Source organism: Pogona vitticeps, chromosome 2 (assembly GCF_051106095.1).
Source record: "Pogona vitticeps strain Pit_001003342236 chromosome 2, PviZW2.1, whole genome shotgun sequence".
In the NCBI taxonomy this organism is placed as follows: domain Eukaryota; kingdom Metazoa; phylum Chordata; class Lepidosauria; order Squamata; family Agamidae; genus Pogona; species Pogona vitticeps.
This window is the reverse complement of record NC_135784.1, coordinates 151,349,132-151,369,286: the sequence shown is the minus strand read 5'-3', so window position 1 is coordinate 151,369,286 and position 20,155 is coordinate 151,349,132. Positions and strand designations below refer to the sequence as shown.

Here is a 20,155-nt window from a genome sequence, read left to right as displayed (position 1 = left end):
CAGCTATCCCTTCATCCTCTTCACTGATGCTTCGGATAGAGGTTTAGGGGCGGTATTGTCCCAGGTTAGGGAGGGTAAAGAATATCCTATTCTCTATTTGAGCCGGAAGTTGAAACCCCGAGAAGAAAGATACGCGGTTATAGAAAAAGAGGCGCTAGCCATAAGGTGGGCCACCCACACTCTGAAGTACTATCTCCAGGGAGCCCCCTTCACCTTGGTAACAGACCATGCCCCCTTACAGTGGTTAAACCGTATGAAGGAAACGAACCCCAGGCTTACCCGCTGGTATCTAGCGTTACAACCCTATTCTTTCAAGGTCCAATACCGTAAGGGTAAGGAACACTCTAACGTAGATTATTTTTCCCGGCAGGGTCCGTGGGCGCGGAGCGAGGAAGAGCGTGCGGCACTCTCGGATGGGGGGGTATGTGAGGCTCCCAAGGTGGAAGCCATGGTTGGAGTGCCGCTGCTCTTGAAGAATAGCAGCCAGACACAGACTTCCCCCCCACCATCCCCACCGCGACGGGAAGAGAAAGGAGTGGGAACCCCTGACTGGGGAGCAGAATGCGGCGGATCCCTCACCCTAAACAAGGGGGTAGACACCCGTGACTTAGAGGAGGACATGAAGGGGTTAAGAATTGCCCGCGAAACGGGACGGCCTCAGGCGGGAAAAAGGGAGGAGGAGATAGAGGCGGGGATGGGGGATATAAGAGGGAGACCAAGGGATATTCCGGGCGGTTGGGAGTGGGTGTGGATGGAGGATCCGTGGACCCACAAATGGGAACAAGTCCGGGTGCCGCATGAAGAGGCAGAGAAGCGCCGACAGCTCGGGTTGAAGCCCCGTCCGTCTTACTGGGGTGAGACGGAGGCGAGAGAGTGGCGTAGGAAACTCAGGGAAGAGAGGGAGGCGGTGGCCCGAGAGCTGGAAAGGAAACGCCAATGGCACATCTCCGAACTGAGGAAGCTGGGGGGCTACCCGGGCCCTGGGGCTACACCATAGAAGATGGGTCCTCATGGGACGGTTGGAGCGGAGACGAGGAGACCCTTCCCTTAATCTCCTTGGAAGAAGAAGTGAACCCTGGACCAGGACCTGTGCCGCCTTCAACAGGTCCCTGGAACCCAGAGAACTCTAACCCTTTTGTACACAGTTTATGGACCCCTCCCAAACCGAACCCGGGTCTCCAGACGTCTCTAAACCCGTTTATGGGAATTGTCAATGAAGATGTTAAGGTTGAAATAAACACGTTGCCGTTTGGTTTGCCACAAGAGTCTCGTCCGTTTATTGGAGAAGGGACAGCCCGCCTACACGAACCTTCACAGGGGGTAGGGTGCATGGTTGTCATGGCTGATGGGGCATAGCCATGGCCCCAGTCCTCTGGTAAGTTCACAAGGACAACCTGTGAGCACTGGAAATTGCTTGGAATTATATATTCTTGGTTAGTATTCCACTATAGTCCTTATTTCTGTTCATATGGGTTTGTGCAGTAGGAAGTTTGTTTTGTATCATGATCCTTGTCATGCATACATGCAATCTATTTAAAAACACTTATAGAAACCAAAGCAATAAAAAAATCACTTTCTCAGGAATGGTTTGTTTTGGCAATGGCTAGTCTAAATCTGCAGCCTTAGTTCCAGAGCTGGTCCCCGTGAACAGAACCACAGAGCTAAGATGGAACTTGGCAGGGGTGTGTGTGGCAGCCGTGCAGGAGAGGAGAGGAGCTGAGCCCTGGTTTATAGGCAGGGAGTTGGGATTCTTTGTGTGAACAACACGTAACACCAGTCAAAGTCCATTTCAATGTGATGGTATCAATTTATGTCCACTAGAAGATGACATCAAACCTCTATATTATGGGTCGTGTGCACGTATTACCTCATTATCATTCTCTCTTTCCTTTAAAGGTTCCGGAGATTCAACATCTTGCCATCAAACACCAAAACCTTGACAATGGACAACCCTCAAGTGCAGGAGCTTGTTTGCGACTTCAAGCACATTGTACGGGTCTGGGGAGAGGACAGTGCGTGTGTGGAAAATTCAAAACGTTCTCACGTTAAGAAGGGAGTGAGGGGTGCTGCGGGTAAATGCCACTAAAGTGGTAGAAGGTGCTGAAAATCCAGACTCTCCCCAAGCTTGGGGGTGCGGGGGCACCCACTGGCAGTCCATGGCACATATCTGCGAGGCTGTTACAATGCACGAGGGAGTTATCTCCGGTGATGCATGCTGGGTGGAGTGGGAAATAGCAACCTACTACCCTAATGGCGTTCTTGTAAATCAATGCCATGTGGCAAAAAAATTCAGACACAAGTAAACCATTTGATTTGGTATGACTTGGTGAAAATAGAAGACCATCCTGGTGTGTTTCCTCTTAAATGGTATAACAATTTAAATCAGCAGCAAATTCACGTTGCTAACTTAATTGAATAGGTAGTTTTGTCTTCCAAATATCTGGTCTTTTTACATAAAGATGAAAACTATACACTCGAGAAGGAGGTCAGAGAGCACCTATGAAAGGAACATCCCCCTGCAATATCTCTCTGTTCCTGTGACTATATAATTAGAGATATATAGCCCAATCTTTAATGCTGTACCTCCTCAGTTGGATTTTGCATGTGATCTCAAAGTATTTTCTTAGCTTCCTAACTATGACGTTCTGATTGTTTAATATGACACACATCTAAATGTGTGTCTTGTGGCTGTGCACCATGTGGAGTGGAGTGGGGCTTGCTCCTGAGTACATGGAGTGGAGTGGGGCTTGCTCCTGAATACATTAGATTGCAGTCTAAGTTGACATGATTAAGCAACAGGAGTGTCACAAGGTGACGGCAGTTTCTGTGGCAAAATATACTTCCGCCCTCCAGATTGTAAGAGTAGGGAACAGGCTGGCCTCTGAAACTAAAGAAATTGGCCTTATCTGTCTGACAGATTGCCTTTTATTGTGCTTGCTTTGTTGTTTTGTCTTAAAAATAACTTAGTGCATGGATTCTGCTTACAGGCAGATTATGGGTCAAGTGCATAGGTGAGATGTAAAGGATGTTCCCTTAAAATTGGATAGAAGTTGACCTTGACTACTGTTACTTCTTCCACTTTCCTCCCTTTTTATGTGATTGTGTGGTTGGCTTCATATACAGGTTCTCTTGCTGATTAATTGCTTTTGAACAATTACTTGCAAATCTTTCCTAATGAATTCTGCTATAAGCCTGTGGCCTGTAAGGAAGTCATTAGCTGTTTCTGCAGGCAATGGGGTAAGACCGCATGCGTGGTCTATGGTTGCTCCCAACTTGAAGGATGTGCGATTCCTTTTCCTTTTTCTCGGCAGATGCTGAAAGAGCAGAAGAGCAGTGGCTCGGGCAAGGGCAACAAAGGGGTCAACGAGGTGAGTTTGCCTGAAGGTGAGCCCCTTCGTTCTTCTTTCCATGATGGTCACTCAGGGCTTTGGGAGCCTGTGGCCCTGCAGGTGGCGTTGGAGTGCAGTTTTTGTTATCCCCTCCCAACCTGGTTAATTAGTCAGGTCAAGGAGACTGACGCCTGAATCTGAACCTCTCCCTTAGAGTCCCACAGAACTTTATAGACCTCCAGGGGAAAAACAGAAGCCTGTGTTCATCACAGCTGGCATTCATCCCAGGGTGACCCAGAGGAATATTTTGCACCTTGTATAATTTACTCACTCGTTCTGAATATCCTTTTTTTTTTAATAACTTGGGATAGGGTGTGGCAGTGGTCAGGGAACAGGGGTAAATTACCCCAAATGGGGTAAAAACGAAAATCCTGGGGGTAATGAGGACGGTTGCAGCAGGCAGTTTACCCCCAGGCATTTTATTTCCAATAATGCTGTGTGTAGGCGGATGTTCTGTCGCGGGGAGAGCGAGCCCTGGCGAGGAACTGCACAGGGCACCCGCCTGCCCTCCTCACCTTCAAAGTGGAGGCGAGGGCGGCGTACCAGGCCAGCTGGACTCTCTGCCCAGCGGAGCCCTGGCCGAGGCTCTCCTTCCTGCCCGCACCCATCCACCTGATGCGCTGGGGAGGAGGCCCCCTTCCTGCCCCACTTCACCTGAGCTCATGGCCGGTGCCTGGCCCCACTCGCCAAGGATGCGCTTTCCCACTGGCGTGGCGGCTCCAGATTGGCTGCTCAGGCAGCAGCCACAGGTCCCGGGCAAGCGCAGAGGCGGGCGGTTGGCTGTGGGCGGTGACAGCCGGGGGGGTAATGTCAACGTATATAAATTTTTGGGGGGTAAAAGGTAAAAAAGTTCCCTGACCTCTGGGGTATGGGATACAAAAGGTAAAAGGAAGAGGGATTGGGGTTATGAGGAAGAGGAGATACAAAAATATATTAACATCCATTCTATTCACATTATCATCCCAAAATTCCATTTCTACTTTTCTACTCTTTTTTGCCTTCTAGATTTGAATCCACATTTTATTCTATGTTATTCAAGCATTATTTGGTGATCCTAACCATTTGTAAAATAAGTCCCATCTTTCAGTTGCCTTTTGCAAAGGACAGTCCTTCATTACTTCGTTCTGAATATCCTTTAACTTTTTTTCCCTGTGCGAGACAGAGAAATTGAATGTCCAAGAAAATCTCTGCTTTTCTTCTTTTTATTGAACAAGCACATGTAAGCAGATATAAATATGTTGTTTATATTTTTCCCTAGAACGTCTAGGGACGTTTATATTTTTCCCTAGAACGTCTAGGGAGCCTTCCTAGTGTTACGATCACACGCAGCTACCAGAGTGCTGATTGCGATACTGATCACTCCCTGGTGTGTAGTAGAGTAAAACTGCGAACAAAGAAATTGTATCACATGAAAAAGGAAGGAAGACCACGTATTGACATCAACAAGACTCGCGATCAAAGAAAAGTGAAGGAATTTGCCCAAGCACTCGAGGAAACCCTTCCAGGTCCAGCTAATGTAAATGCACCTGAACGATGGGAACACTTCAAGAACACTGTCTACAACACCGCCTTGTCCACCTTCGGCAAGAAGACCAGAAAGATGGCTGACTGGTTCGAAGCCCATTCGGAGGAGTTAATGCCAGCCATTGAGGGTAAGAGAAGAGCTCTAGCAGCATACAAAGCCTGTCCTAGCGAGTACAACCTGCAAGCTCTTCGAGCCGCTCGTAGCCAAGTCCAACAGGCTGCCAGGAGATGCTCCAATGACTATTGGCTTCAGCTTTCCTCTCAGATACAGATAGCAGCGGACACAGGTAACATCAAAGGAATGTATGATGGTATCAAGCAGGCCTTAGGTCCATTACAGAAGAAATCTGCTCCCTTAAAGTCTACTACAGGTGTGATCATCCAGGACCGAGCACAGCAGATGGAACGCTGGGTGCAGCACTACTCCGAGCTATATTCCAGAAAGAATGTAGTAACCGAAGAAGCATTAAATAACATTGAGTGCCTGCCTGTCTTGGAAGAGCTGGACAGCGAACCAACCCTAGCAGAAATAAATGCGGCCTTGGATTCCCTCACCTCTGGCAAGGCACCTGGAAGGGACAACATCCCTGTTGAAGTGCTGAAATGCGGTAAGGAGATCATCATCACCGAACTGTATGAAATCTTTTGTCTCTGCTGGAGGGAAGGTGGAGTACCACAGGACATGAAGGACGCAAACATTGTCACGTTGTACAAGAACAAAGGTGACAGGGGTGACTGCAATAACTACCGTGGTATCTCTCTTCTTAGCGTTGTAGGGAAGCTGCTTGCCCGTGTTGTGTTGAAGAGGCTCCAGGTGCTTGCAGACAGAGTCTATCCGGAATCACAGTGTGGATTTCGAGCAAATAGATCCACCACTGACATGGTATTCTCCCTCCGACAGTTGCAGGAGAAATGCAGGGAACAACAACAGCCACTCTTAGTGGCCTTCATAGACCTTACAAAAGCATTTGACTTGGTTAGCAGGGATGGCCTTTTCAAAATACTTCCCAAGATTGGATGTCCACCTCGTCTCCTTAACATCATCAGGTCTTTCCACGATGGAATGAAAGGCACTGTAGTTTTTGACGGCTCAACATCAGATCCCTTTGACATCCGAAGCGGAGTGAAACAGGGCTGTGTCCTCGCACCAACACTTTTTGGGATCTTTTTTGCTGTCATGCTGAAGCATGCCTTTGGAACTGCAACAGAAGGTGTCTATCTCCGGACTAGATCAGATGGAAAGCTCTTTAATCTCTCTAGATTGAGAGCGAAGACCAAAGTCCAACTGAAATGCATGAGGGACTTCCTCTTTGCAGACGATGCAGCCATTGTTGCCCACTCTGCTGAAGACCTCCAACAACTCATGAACCGTTTCAGCAAGGCCTGCCAAGACTTTGGACTAACAATCAGCCTGAAGAAAACACAAGTCATGGGCCAGGGTGTGGACTCACCTCCCTCTATTACCATCTCCACACAAGAATTGGAGGTTGTTCATGACTTTGTGTACCTTGGCTCAACCATCTCTGACACCCTCTCTCTAGATGTCGAGCTGGATAAACGCATTGGGAAAGCAGCCACCATGTTCTCTAGACTCACAAAGAGAGTATGGCTCAATAAGAAACTGACAACACATACCAAGATCCAGGTCTATAGAGCCTGTGTCCTGAGCACACTCCTGTACTGCAGCGAGTCCTGGACACTTTGTGCCCGGCAGGAGAGGAAGCTGAACACCTTCCATATGCGTTGCCTACGACGGATTTTTGGTATCACCTGGCAGGACAGAGTTCCAAATAGAGTAGTCCTAGAACGAGCTGGAATTTTCAGCATGCATACATTACTGAAACAGCGACGTCTACGCTGGCTTGGGCACGTTGTGAGAATGGCTGATGGTCGGATTCCAAAGGATCTCCTATATGGAGAATTAGTGCAGGGAAATCGCCCCAGAGGGAGACCACAGCTGCGATACAAGGACATCTGCAAGCGGGATCTGAAGGCCTTAGGAATAGACCTCAACAGATGGGAAACTCTGACATCTGATCGTTCAGCCTGGAGGCAGGCAGTACATCACGGCCTCTCCCAATTTGAAGAGACCCTTGTCCAGCAGGCTGAGGCAAAGAGGAAGTCACAAAGGAAGCAAAACCAGGGAGCTGGACAGGGGACAGATTGGATTTGTCTCCAGTGTGGAAGGGATTGTCACTCTCGAATTGGCCTCCTCAGCCACACTAGACGCTGTTCCAAGTCCTCCATACAGAGCACGATACCATAGTCTTTCGAGACTGAAGGATGCCTACTATATTTTTCCCTATTAAATTATTTACTGAATATTCAAAAAAACATACCGTAACTGTAAAAAAGCTGTATTTTAGGAATTTAACTATCAAAACTTAATGAATTAAATGGAAAATATAAATAACAAAGCTTTAAAAGGCTCTAAGAAAAATAATATGTTGCTGAAGAGTGATACAATAAAGACTATAACTTAAAAATAATTACAAGGGCATACTTTCTAAATTATTTAAAAATAGCTCTCAGTTAAGTCACATCTATCCAAGTACCTTGGACTAAGCAATTATGAAATCATGTCAGCATATACAGTCATGGTCAAAAATATTGGCACCCTTGCAATTCTGTAAGAAAACACAACCCTTCTCTCAGAAAATTGTTGCAGTTGTAAATGTTTTGGTATGCACATGTTCATTTCTTTGGTTTGCGTTGGAACAACACAAAAAACCAGAATAAAAGTCAAATCTGATACAATCCCACACAGAAACCCAAAAATACACTGGCCAAAATTATTGGCACCCTGTCTAGGTTGTAAGAAATAATTGCTTTTCAAGCATGTGATGCTCCATTAATTTATATTTAAGGAGTGTTGGAAGTTACTCCTTATCTTACAGCTCTTATGAGCCCAATGCTGGTTAGGGGGGTTCAGGAGTCCAATGAAGGAACAAAACCACAGTTCTAGCAGGTATTCTGTCATGTAAAGAGCCGTGTTGGAATTAGTTCTCTGCTCCTTTTGCTTTCTAATTTGGTAGCTTGAATTTGAGCCTGTGAGGTGTTCCCATTTGGGTTTTTCTCCTGCTGCTGACATGAGTGTGACATAACTCTTTCTCAGCCTCTGTTCTCCCTTTGAAAGGAAATAAGAAGGATCTACCTTTCACTGTTTTTAATATGGAGAGTTGGACCTTTTTTTTGCACATCCTCATTCATTCATTCATTCATTCATTCATTCATTCATTCATTCATTCATTCATTCATTCTCTCTCTCTCTCTCTCTCTCTCTCTTTCTTCTTCTCTTTCTCTCTCACAGGGTTTGTTGTCCATCCTGGAGGAGTTGCACATAATCACCTTTACGTTGGACTATTGCTACCAAGGCATCAAATGCCAGCTACAGGTATAAAGACCCCACTGAAGGCATCAGAAATATTATGGGCAGGACAAGGAGCCTCGTTTTGATGTGTCAAGGTACCACTGTAATGTCAGGCTGTGCCTTTTGGTGGCCCAGTGTGATCAGCCTGATTTCCCTCCTGGCCCCAGGCTGGCTTGTCAGTTCAGGGGCCTTACTCCTATAACAGAGAAGAAGGGCAAGGGATAGTCATCAGCCTTCCTGCTGAGCCTTAGCAGTGGCTAGAAACAGTTGTCCTTCTGGCCATTTGTTGGAGAACTGCAGGTTTTTTTAGAGCCTCGTGGCGCATTGGTTAAACTGCTGTACTGCAGCCAAAACTGTGCTCACGACCTGGGGTTCAATCTCAAGGTTGACTCAGCCTTCCATCCTTCCGAGGTCGGTCAAATGAGTACCCAGCTCGCTGGGGGGGGGGGGGAATGTGTAGCCTGCATAATTAACTTGTAAACCGCCCAGAGAGTGCTTGAAGTGCTATGGGGTGGTATATAAGCAGTACACTTTGCTTTGCTTTTTAAATCTATGTGCTTAATTTGTGCATGCCCCACCTTTTCACCAAAACTCTCGCCCAAGGCTGTTCTCCTGAACCAGGAGGAGAGCAGTGGTGATGAGAGGTAGGAGCCAAATGATCAGCCCCAGTACCTGCCGTGGGCCTGGAAATGGCTTCAAATGGCCAAAAATTATGGGAGGAGAGATCAAAATAGGAAGTGATAAAATGTCCATTTTTATATGGATTTGTTTATTTGTTGTTGTTGTTTTTGCGGGGCAGGCAAGTTTCTAGGTCAGGGAAGGCTATGATCACTCTCACACAAAACCTGCTGCAGCTAGTTGCCTACAGGAGTAGGAAAACCACCACAATTCTAGCTGCTGAGAGTGCTTTGAGCACCATGGGGGTGGCACATAAGCAGCATGCCTTGCTTTACTTGGGGGGAGCCATGGAGGCTTGCTTCTGTATCTGCAAAAATAGCTTTGAGAGTCCTGGTTTCCCCACACCTAAGTGGTCACAGAAGAGCAGCCCAAAGTTATCAGTTGCATTCTGGTGCTTCACAAAACTGGGGAGTGGAGGTGGAAACAAGTACCAGAACGTCTCCCTTTCCACACAGTTTGTTAGATGAGAAGAACCAGAGATCTTGTCAAGGGGCGGAAGGGGGGAACCCACTTGTCTCCTGTACTGAGTTGGCTTGTGCCTTTGTGGGCCTCTAGTGTGTGGTCAGCCTTTTGTTGCCCTGAGAGCAATGATTCTTTCTAGAACAGTTGAGTGGTGGAGCATGGACTTGACCATGCCTTGCTGCTAGAGACGGAGCTGCACTTCCACAGGTGCTGTGCAGACCCTCCCCCACCCCACCCCAGCCAGCTGGGCCCACTCACAATCTACCACATGCCGCTGGGGTCCTTCTCCGGTGGCGCCTCCAGGTCTGGCCAGGGGTTTGGCCTGCCCTTTCCCGCCTCCTCCCAACAGCTGGCCACTCCCAACGAGGAGATGGGAAAGGAGGCCGGACAGGGATTTCCCCCTGCACAGCCATGGAGTGGGTAGGCTGCCAGAGAGGGTTGTGAAGGGCAGGCCACACTCCTGGCCAGACTGGACCGTTGCTGGAGAAGGGGGGCCCCAGCAGTGTGTGATAGATTGTGAGTGGGCCAGCCAGCGGGGGGGGGGGGGGGAAATGTCCGTGTGGCAGCTGTGGTGCCATGCAGTGCATTTCATATGAAGCAACATGAGTTGATTAGTGCCCATCTTTACTTGCTGCCACATGGGGCTTCATGGCAAGGTTAACCTTTATGCAAACTAAGCTACACAATCATGTGATGGGCATGTTGTGGGGCCCCTCTTGTAGTATTGTGTTGTTAATTCAATGTGACCAAGCTTTGCCTTAAAGAGCTTCGATCCTTTTTTAACCTGCCTGTCGATGGCTTGAGATGGGGCAAAGATTTATGCTCTTTTCATCTATTATGATCTTTCTCCATTAGACTTCTACCTTGCCAGTGGTGATTGTTTCTAACACCAATCAGATGTCCCCCGCCTGGGCTTCCATTTTATGGTTCATCATGCTCAGTAAAGACCCCATGGTAAGAACGGACATACCCATCTCACTTTTCCTCTGCAATCCCCTCTTTGTGGGCTGGGCTGCTGCCTGTTAAGATTCTTAGAATCCCAGCCCTCCTGATACGTCAGATCCCATGGGGCAGCCTGCTCAGGGCCTGCATTTAGCAAAGACATTTCCCGCCAGTTGAGGCCCATCGTGTTGCCCATCTTCTTTCTTGCAGAACCAGCGGTTCTTCTCCAAACCACCAGCTGCCACTTGGGCCCAGCTGTCCACCGTGCTGAGCTGGCAGTTTGCTGCCACTACGGAGCGAACCCTAAACTCGGAGCAGCTCAAGATGCTGGGAGAGAAACTCTGTGGTAACACAGGAGTCTGATAATACGGGGCCTAGTATTTAGGAGGGCCAGGCTGGAATTTTTCCCCAGAGGGATTCTCTCCTCAGCAAAGGACTTTGGGTGAAACAGAAATTATTCGAAATGGCATCTCTCATTATTCAAGCCTGTACTTCAGTAATGTCTCACAGCCATAAAGCAGAAGCTTGTAGGTGGGATGCTAAAAAAGCAGAGCTAAAGAGAGATATTTATTTTTCTTGACACAGCTCCTAGAATCTTCAGAACAAACATGATCAGCTTTGGCTGAGGGATTTGGGGAGCTATAGTGTTAAGAAGTCTGACCCAACTCCGGGAGGCAGTGGAAGACAGGAGGGCCTGGCGTGCTCTGGTCCATGGGGTCACGAAGAGTCGGACGTGACTTAATGACTAAACAAGTGTTAAGAAGTAAGGTTGCCAAGCTCTAGGAAGAAGTCCCAGCATTCTTACCCACTTCCCCTCAAAGGTCCGGGTGGCCAGGCAGGTTTCCTCAACCCGAGGCTCCATGGACTCCAGACTCCTGGTGTAGCTGACCCAGGTGCTTGTACCATTATTGTGAGGACCCAGGTGGTGCAACAACCTGCAGGTCTCCTCCCCCATCCTTTTTCAGGGGCAAAGCCGATCTCATTCCTCTGCCTGTGAGCCTTAGAGCAGCAGCCACCGCCACCACAGCTGGTTTTCATCAAGGGCACAGAAAATAGAAGGGGGTTCCCCAGAGATCTCTGCCCACCCCTTTGACTCCATTATCTGATGAGGGCAATGAACGTCTTCCCTCATCCTACCCCTTCAAACCCAGCTCCTACCATCCTGCCCTTGCTCTGGTTCCATCCTTCACATATGGCTGCTCATCCACTTTCGGACCTTCTCCCCTGGAGCCCCATTGTTGCCTTCCACAGGACCATCAGGCTGTCTGGGTTGCCAGGTAGTCCATGGCAGAAGGTGTGTGTGTGTATGTGCACACGCGCACGTGCCTGAGGCCAACGTTCCACTGGGGACATGTGGGGAATCCCCCCCCCCTGCAGTTGTTCATCCCTTCCTTCCTTTTTCCCACTTAAGGATCCTCTGTCGTGGCAGAAAGCACCATCACCTGGAATCAGTTCTCCAAAGTAAGTGTTCATTAAACTGCCCTCCCAAGTGCCCTTTCCTTGGCTTATTTTTATTTATTTAACATATTTCTGTGCCGCCTTTCTCCTCAAAGATACAAGGCAGCTTATACAGTATTAAAAGAGACAAAGTTAAAAGCCAAATAATAAATGATTGCCATAATTTAAAAGCATTAAATCAATATCATATTAAAACCCATAATAAGAATAGTATTAGAAACAAAACTGAAACATGGAATAAAATGCTTCCTTTAAAAAAATTCCTTTGGTCAGTTCTTTGCCCCACACCCAGCAGGTTCTTGCTTACCTTTCCCACCTGGTTTTTTTCCCCCTTCCAGGAGCTGACCACTGCCAATGTCTCCTTCTGGGCCTGGATGGATGGGATCATACTTCTGATACGGGAACACCTGCTGGAACTCTGGAAGAATGGGTATGAAGCAGAGAGGAGAGTGGAAGAGTCGACTTCTTCTCATGTAGACAGTTAAACTTTAAGGAATCTTAGGTCCCAGCTCACTTTTTAAAGACACTTAGCAAGTTGTAGACCATGAAGATACTATTTGCAAGGTGGAATCATGCCTCCATCATTCATTAGAAAAATCATCTGGGTTGTGCAGTGATTTAAAAATATACACACATGCACCCACACACACACATTTTAAAATGCCAAAACGCTCTTTTGTATGACTTTGTGAGTTATAAGTGGAAACAAAAGGAAAGGAAAGGAAAATCTGGATAATACAACTAGACCCACATCACCCATGAGTTTTTTCTTCTTCTGCTCTTCCACTGTCACAACAACAACAAAAGGGGGGGTGTCACCTTACGGTTTGCATGAGATGCCCAGAAGTGAGAAGGAACTTTCAGGACAGAAGTCAGGAGGCAGGACCCACAGAGCAGGAGGCGCACCTGCTTTGCAGGCAGTCATTGGATTTTTCAAGTTGTTGGCCAATAAACGTAACATTTCCAAGGAGTGCCTCTGGGGATGGAGAATGACTCGGAAAAATGACTCTTATAAATGTGCTGGAAGTGTCCCTGAAAGCTATGGAGCTAGGCCTGCCCCACCTGCCTGCCTCATCTCGTAGTGAGCTGCCTCCACCCTTGCGGTCCCAGGGCCACCTACTCTCTCTCTCTCTCTCTCTCTCTCTCTCTCTCTCTCTCTCTCTCTCTCTCTCTCTCTCACATATGTAAAGCAAGAAATGGGAGGGGCAGGGTGCCTGCTGGGATTGAACCCGTGTTCACCTTGGGGGGAAGGTCTTGCTAAGAGATGCCAAGGACAGGAGGGTGAGCTGTTAAGGAAGGCTGAATAATGGGATACAAGTATACGAGAGATGGTCCCTATGGAAATCCACTGGGGGCGGTGGGAGGAGAGAAGATCTCGGAGGGCAGGAAAAGGACAAGGCCAGAGGAGTCATGAAGAGGTTGCTCAGGGTGAGCCAAGAGTCTAGTTTTTAAAAACCTCCTCTCCCAACCCACCCTAGGCTCATCATGGGATTTGTGAGCCGTAAACGGGAGAGGCATTTGTTGAAGAGGAAGGTGGGGGGCACCTTCCTGCTCCGTTTCAGTGAGAGTAGCCCAAACGGTGGCATCACCTGCACTTGGGTGGAGTATGACAACCAAGGTGAGTGCTAGCATCCTCTCCTTTCCCTTGTTCCCCCAGATTCCTCCTCTCCTGCGGTGCCTTGTTTTCATCTGTTTAGGTCAAGGGGTAGGGGTGACAAGCACAGTGCATTGCTTGAGCTGCCCAACGACGCAGTTGCCTCTACATGTCCCCAGACTGTGCGTGCGGACATGGATGGCCTTTGCTCAAGCTTGCGAGCTTTGGGCTTAATGCTTCACACACAAGGAGGGAGTGGAGAAGGCAGGGAAGGGTCAACTTTCCCTGAAGGACAAGAAAAAGGGGAACTAGAAGTGTGTCCTTTAGGGAGGAGCAAGTGCCCCATGACTCTTCAGCTGTGCCTTCCTCGCCAGCAGGGAGTAGTTCATAAATCAATCAGAATTTTGTGAAAGCTACCGGCAGAATGGTGATCAAGCAGTTGTTTTTTTTTCCCATTGGGTGGGCTATCTTTTGCACAGCTGCATACATACCAAATTTTCCAGATGTTGTGCAGGAAATTGCACGATGGAAATTCCTAGGTAGGGGCGGTTCGGAAAAGCTTGCATGATTGCCCTTCAGCAATTTTGCAAAAATGTGCAGGATTCTGCCTTTTACCCTCCTGTTCCCCACAGCCATCCCTTCAGACAACATTAGGATGAGAACTAAAGAGAGGGTGGCAAAGCAGGATTTGTCAACAAACATTGTTTATGTGTCTTCCATTTTTGTCAGTCCACTTTAAAAAAATTATTAGGAAATTCCACATCACTTGTGTAGACTAACACCCTAGTCTGAGGCTTTGAGATGCTGTAATGATTTTTTAAATTATTTTTTCTATCAATGTGCTTCTAAATTTCATAGGTTCCCCCAAATTCCAGGCAGTTGAGCCCTACACCAAGGATGACCTCAAAATCCTGTCGCTGCCTGACATCATCCGCGACTACCACATCCTGGCTGAAGAGAACATCCCTGAGAACCCGTTCCACTACCTCTATCCAGACATTGATCGGGATGAAGCTTTTGGTCCTTATTACAGTGAACGCCAGGAAGGTATCACTGTTGGCTTCTCCTGAACTTTGGTCCTCCACTGGGGATTACATTCATGGGTTAAGACGCTGGGCCTTCTAATGTGCAGCTTTGTGCAGCACAGCTTTGATGTATTGTGCGTTTCTGTAGTCAGCATGTGCAGAATCCAGCACATTTTTGGAACTGGTCCCAGGAGGTTTATCTTAATCTCTCTATTTGTTTGCAAAGTGACATTTTAAAGGATATAAAAAAGTGCTCCATAGTTTGGGGTGGGGTTTTCTTAGCAACATCAAGGGGAGCGTACTTACCGTATTTTTCGCACCATAAGACGCACTTTTCCCCCACAAAACGGGGGTGGAAAGTCTGTGTGTCTTATGGAGCGAAGAAAACAGATTATATTTTCCTGTTTTCTCCTAAAAAATTGGTGCGTCTTATGGAAAGGTGCGTCTTATGGAGCGAAAAATACTGTAAGTAGTGCCTTGCGATGCTTTAGTGGCAAACGTTTTCAAGCTTTGGTGTCTTTTTTTCTCTTTGGCCTAATTTTTCTTTCAAGCGTTGTATCCTCTGGAAAAGGCAGGATACGCTTTTACCGGTTACGGCAACATTTCTTCCAGAATCAGCCTCATGGCTCTAAAAACACTTCGCATTTCTTTACTTTTAGTTCAGACCCCTGGCCTCTGGATGCGCTGAGACGTTCCAGAGCTCAGACATTCAAAATCAGGTGGATCTCAAGGCGTGGGGAGGGACGCTTCCGTGTCCCTGTTCCTTTCATGATGAAGAGGAATGGTCTGAAGAGGAAAGCCTTAGGTACAGAGAGAGGCTCTCCACCTGATTGGGGGCCCTGGTTTTTCAAAGTTACTGATTTCATGGAGAGCCTGCCAACGCTCTGCTCTTCACTCTGTCACAACTCCACAACTGGGTGATTAAGGATGGTGACCCTGACACGGGTGAGCTCTTCTTGGCATTGTTAAATAGGGCTAAAGTTGAGTGGATATGTATGAAAATACAGGAACGGTGTCTATTTCTGGAAATCATCAGTGGCAAGTCAGGTTCATTATCAGTTGTTCTTTTACCTGCTGGGAGGCAGGACTACCAAGTGTTCTTCATCATGACTTGCCTATTAAAAATGTGGAACAGTAAGACAGATTTTTAAAAGCAAGTGAAGCATAACCATGAAAGCTGGGAGGGTGCTGTCTTGATCAGGGCTGAGGCCAAGACGGAAATGATTTGATCTGTTCCCTTTGTCTCGTTCGCAATCCAGCTTGCACCCTCCCTCCCGTGTTTGTGCTTTGCATTTGCATGAAAAGCAAAGCATGAATTGGATCTTCCCTGCTCATGTAATCAGCAGCAGCTGTAGTGGAGACCCAGTCAGGGCTGCAATAGGTGGGGATGAAGAGTTAAATTCTTCCCCCCCCCCACCTTGAGTTTGAGCTAGAGGGCAGCACCTACACTAGCCCCTGCCTCCCAGTCCCGTCACCCCATCTTTCATGCAGATGCCATTTGCTGGAAAACATGCACATGACGACTTATTATGTAAACATTCCCATCAAAACAATGTGCAGTATGGGGTGGGGGGGTGACCTTTCTGCACACTTTGGAAAACGTTCAGCACAGAATCAGCGGAGCCTTGGCCACACACAAGGAGTCCATTGCAGCATTTGAAGAAGACTCCCACCCCGCTCCGGCTCTTTCACTTTCTGTTCTGTTGTGTGTCTTTCCTCCTTTCAGACCTGTCAGAACACAGGAAATACCTGAAGCGTCGCCTGATCAGAGTCTCCCATCCCAGGTGAGCAATGCCGTCTCCTCACATTTTCTCGGACCTTGATAGCTGTGGCGGAACCACCGGCTGCAAAGCTCACTTTGTCCCTTCGGCCATGTGCACAGATATTGACTTGAGCCCTGAGAAGCAGCGCCAGTAGGCAGCCTTCACCCATGTGTCAGGGAGGGCAGTCTTCTCGGCTCTTCCCACTCCGGAGCCCCTGCCCAGGACCCTCAAGAGTGAGGGGAGGGGGAGAGAGAGAGATTGTGGAAGCTGTCTCCTGTTCCCTGCCTTCTGCCAGTGCTTCCCTAGGTCTTGTTTGTTGTGGGTATTAATCCCCATTTCCTTCCCTGTCTTACAGTCATGAAATTTGGGTAGACCATTTTGCAGTAAAATGGACATACCGTATTTTTTCGTGTATAAAACAACACTTTTTCCTTAGACAAAAAACGGAGGGTCGTTTTATACACGGAAGGCACCCGCTTTCCCTGCCTTTTGTGAAGCCACGGGGCTTAGGAAAAAGGAAGGGTAGGCTCCCTTTGGGTAAAGCAGCCGTGAAAGGGCTGCACAATCGCACCCCTTTAATCCTGAAGCCCTTTCATGGCTGCTTTACCCACTTCCTCAGCCCAACCTCCCTCTCCACAATGGTCACTAACTCTTGTTTTGAAACAGCTTACCAAAGCTCCTTTTGAGCCATTAGCTACCACTGATTCAATACTCCTCACCTTTAAAACAGCTTTTCTCGTAGCCATCACCTCAGCTGGACAAGCTAGCGAATTGGCAGATTTACGCTACGACTACCCTTATCTACAGTTTTTTTCTGATAAGGTGAAGTTATTCATGGACATTTCCTTCCTCCCCAAAATTGTCTCTCAGTTTCATCTTTCCCAGCCGATAGTCCTTCCTTCATTTTTTGCGTCGCCTTCTTCAAACCAAGAAAAACTACTCCATACATTGGATGTCAGAAGAGCTCTTGCTTTTTATCTCCAACGTACCTAACCTTTTAGACAGTCATCTCGTCTCTTCATAAACCATCGGCTACCTACAAAAGGCCGTCAGGTGACTTCCCATTCTACCTCCAGATGGGTCGCCTCCACCATTCATTTGGCTTATCAACTTAAAGCGCATTTCATAGTGAGAGGAAAGTAGAAAAGTAGGTGGGGAGGTTACATTTCAGCACACACTTTAAAAAGAACACTTGGAAAAATGAAAACTTGATTAGCAGCCTGCGTAGAACTTCTCTAGGGAGGGAGTTCCATAATCTGGGTAGTTCAGTAGTAGAAGACAGGCCTCTTACATTTCAAGCATCTTACATTTCATAAAGTGGTGGGACATTGCCTTCTTGTCCCTTACACAAATGTGATTGTTTTGTTCACTTAGCCAACCAGAAGGGGCTCAGGCTGCGGAGGTTCCTGCTCCGGAAATTCAAGCTGCAGAGGTCCAACTTCCAGAGCTGCCTGTGGAGGGGCAGTCTCCAGAGGCGAATGAGCTACTCCCTGAGAACGACATTCCTTTGCCCGCTTACTTGAGCGACCTTGAACAAGGACTTGGAGGCCTTTTGTTTGAGAGGCAAGGTGAGTCCTCTAGGGTCATGTTGCTGTTAAACATTGCCATCAAGGATCACTTCCCACTTACGGTGACCCTGTGAATGGGTGGATCACCAAAATGTCCTGTCCTCAACAGCTCTGCTCCATTCCTGCAAACAGGCCCTGTGGTTTCCTTTAGGAGTCAGCTCATCTCCTATTTGGTTGTTCTCTGCTGCCTTCCACCTTTCCCAGCATTGTTGCCTTTTCCAGAGAATCCTTTCTTCTCATGACATGCCCAAAATAGGACAGCCTCAGCTCCAACATTTTTGCCTCCAGAGATAGTTCAGGCTTGATTTGATCTAGGATCCAGTTGTTTATCTTTCTGGCAGTCAAGGGTCATGCTAAGGGTGAACATTCACTTGTCTCAAAGTAGTGGCCACCCACGAGAAGATCAAAGATTTTCCTGCTGGGACCACAGTGGCGATGCTTCTGGCATCCCTCAGCGTCTCTTCATCCCTCAGCGTCTCTGCAGTGTTCCCTTTGTTTTCACCTGTATTGATGTTCTCCTTCCCTTGTTTTCTCAGATCCTTTTCTTTCACCACCAGTTGGAGAGGAGGCATCTGAAGAGATACAAGAATTAAAACAACTGCATCTCAGTGAAGAAGACTTTTTCCTATAGGTTTCTTCTCCTACCGCCTGATAGCACAAGTGGTTCTCATCTTAGAAATAAACCCAACTGGCAATAGTGGTACTGATGGGTTTTTGCCAAGTTGGATGTCTGTATTTCTTGCTGTTCACCTCTGCCATCCTTATGCCCCAGTGCAAAACAGCCTTTTTCAAAACTAATCAACTCAAGAAGGACACTGAATGATCTTGGAAACTGGCTTCACTCTGGTTTCTCTGAATGTCACTGGTGGGAGGGGTGGCTGCGTTGAGTGTCCATGTAAAATGGAAGGGCTAGACTAACTGGGGTTTTGGTGTGCCTGGAGGATAATGGGAGTGGGGTGTGTGTCAATAAATAATGAGGTTTGGACACAACAGGGATGCTTTTGAAAGAAAAGAATTTATAGGAACTATGGCTTTCTCATTCCTACTCTCCACATATTATATACGTATATTATTTAGAAACTGAACACTGATTCTGATGCACACACCCACATACACCAGTAAGGATTCTGACCACAGTTAAGCAACAGTCCTTTCTTAGCCCCTTTCTCCGCACAGTGAACCTCTCCTGGAGTTTTCTTCACCTCTTTTCATTAATTTCTCTCCAAACACTCCTGTTTCTGGGCAGTTTCTGTTCTTGGTGCTCACTCCAAAGTCATGCTTGTTTTGTCCTCTGTTCACAGAGAGCAATTGCTTTTTGCAGGACAAAAGGCTATTGAACAGGATGGGACCTGCCCCTTGGTAGACTGGGGCAGCCCCCTCTGGGGGTGGGGCAAATGCCTCGGGGCAGCCCTCATTTGGCAGATAGAACTCTTGTGTGTTGGTGGGCCTTGGAACCTTTTCACCGTAGCCCTAAAGTTCTCTGTTGCCTTTCGGTGTGATGGGGAGGGCCTTTTCAATCCCAGTTATTTTCCTTTTGGATATAGAGGTATGTGTGAGGGAAAAACCTATGGTAGCAAAATATCTTGAGCCTCCCTGGCAAAAAACAGTCTCTTTTGTTCAGGAGGAATCTGCTTCAGATTTCAAAATGCTCTGTTTAGCTTCTTTGTTTTTTAAAACCTGCCCCTCAACCTCAGGATATAAGATAGCAGGGGAGTGAGCTAGGATTTGGGTAACTTCTTTAGTCCTAAATTATAGGACGGGGTGGAAGGAGGAGAAGAAGCCAGAAGTGACTCCTTTGGAAGCGGAGGGATTGGAGAGACCCCCGTCAGGGGAAGAGAGTTGAGTCTGTGGAGAGTCTGCGGAAGTGGATAGATAATTTCAGTCAGATGAAAATATCTGGCAGAAAGGGGTGCCATGACTAGTGACTTGGCAGCAGAGCCCTGGCAATCTGTGTTCCTGGTATAATAGGAGAAGCACTTGGTGAAGGAGGAGGCATTGTGTGTGTTTCTAAAGTGTGGAATACCATAGAAGCTTCTTGCTGGAGGTTGCATGCTTTAATTTAGATTTATGATGATTGGTAGCAGAGAGGGTTTTTTGTATGTGAGGGCTGTCATTTCTTACTTACTCAATCTGTATAGTTATCAATAAACAGATTATTTCAAAACCCTGTTTATATCTCCAGAATTCTCTGTGGGAGACTGGACCTGTCAAACTACTCTGCCATTTCCCATCATTTGGAGAAGAGCGCAGACCAAATTGGGCAGTACAGATATCTGTTCAGATTTTAATTGCCTAGCAAATTGGCAGGGAAATCCTTGGTTTGATTTGGAAGGTAATATGTGAAGACTAAAAGGAGTAAAACGGCACTGTTTTTCACCTTTA

The 20,155-nt window shown here is 47.4% G+C and overlaps 1 protein-coding gene across 5 annotated transcripts in view; it reads left to right on the top strand.

The window, feature by feature from the left end:
- STAT2 (signal transducer and activator of transcription 2) overlaps positions 1–19,937 on the top strand; it is a 51,030-nt gene extending 31,093 nt beyond the window's left edge. For all 5 annotated transcript variants that reach the window (XM_020784917.3, XM_020784943.3, XM_072990868.2 and 2 more), the window contains 12 exons: positions 1,897–1,990; positions 3,312–3,368; positions 8,224–8,307; positions 10,279–10,377; positions 10,576–10,711; positions 11,777–11,826; positions 12,162–12,253; positions 13,302–13,441; positions 14,276–14,464; positions 16,169–16,226; positions 17,580–17,773; positions 18,310–19,937. In XM_020784917.3, the coding sequence (XP_020640576.3) occupies positions 1,897–1,990; positions 3,312–3,368; positions 8,224–8,307; positions 10,279–10,377; positions 10,576–10,711; positions 11,777–11,826; positions 12,162–12,253; positions 13,302–13,441; positions 14,276–14,464; positions 16,169–16,226; positions 17,580–17,773; positions 18,310–18,404 (1,288 nt within the window). In that variant the 3' untranslated portion in view covers positions 18,405–19,937. The remainder of the gene's footprint in view (positions 1–1,896; positions 1,991–3,311; positions 3,369–8,223; positions 8,308–10,278; positions 10,378–10,575; positions 10,712–11,776; positions 11,827–12,161; positions 12,254–13,301; positions 13,442–14,275; positions 14,465–16,168; positions 16,227–17,579; positions 17,774–18,309) is intronic.
- The last annotated feature ends 218 nt before the right edge of the window (positions 19,938–20,155 follow it).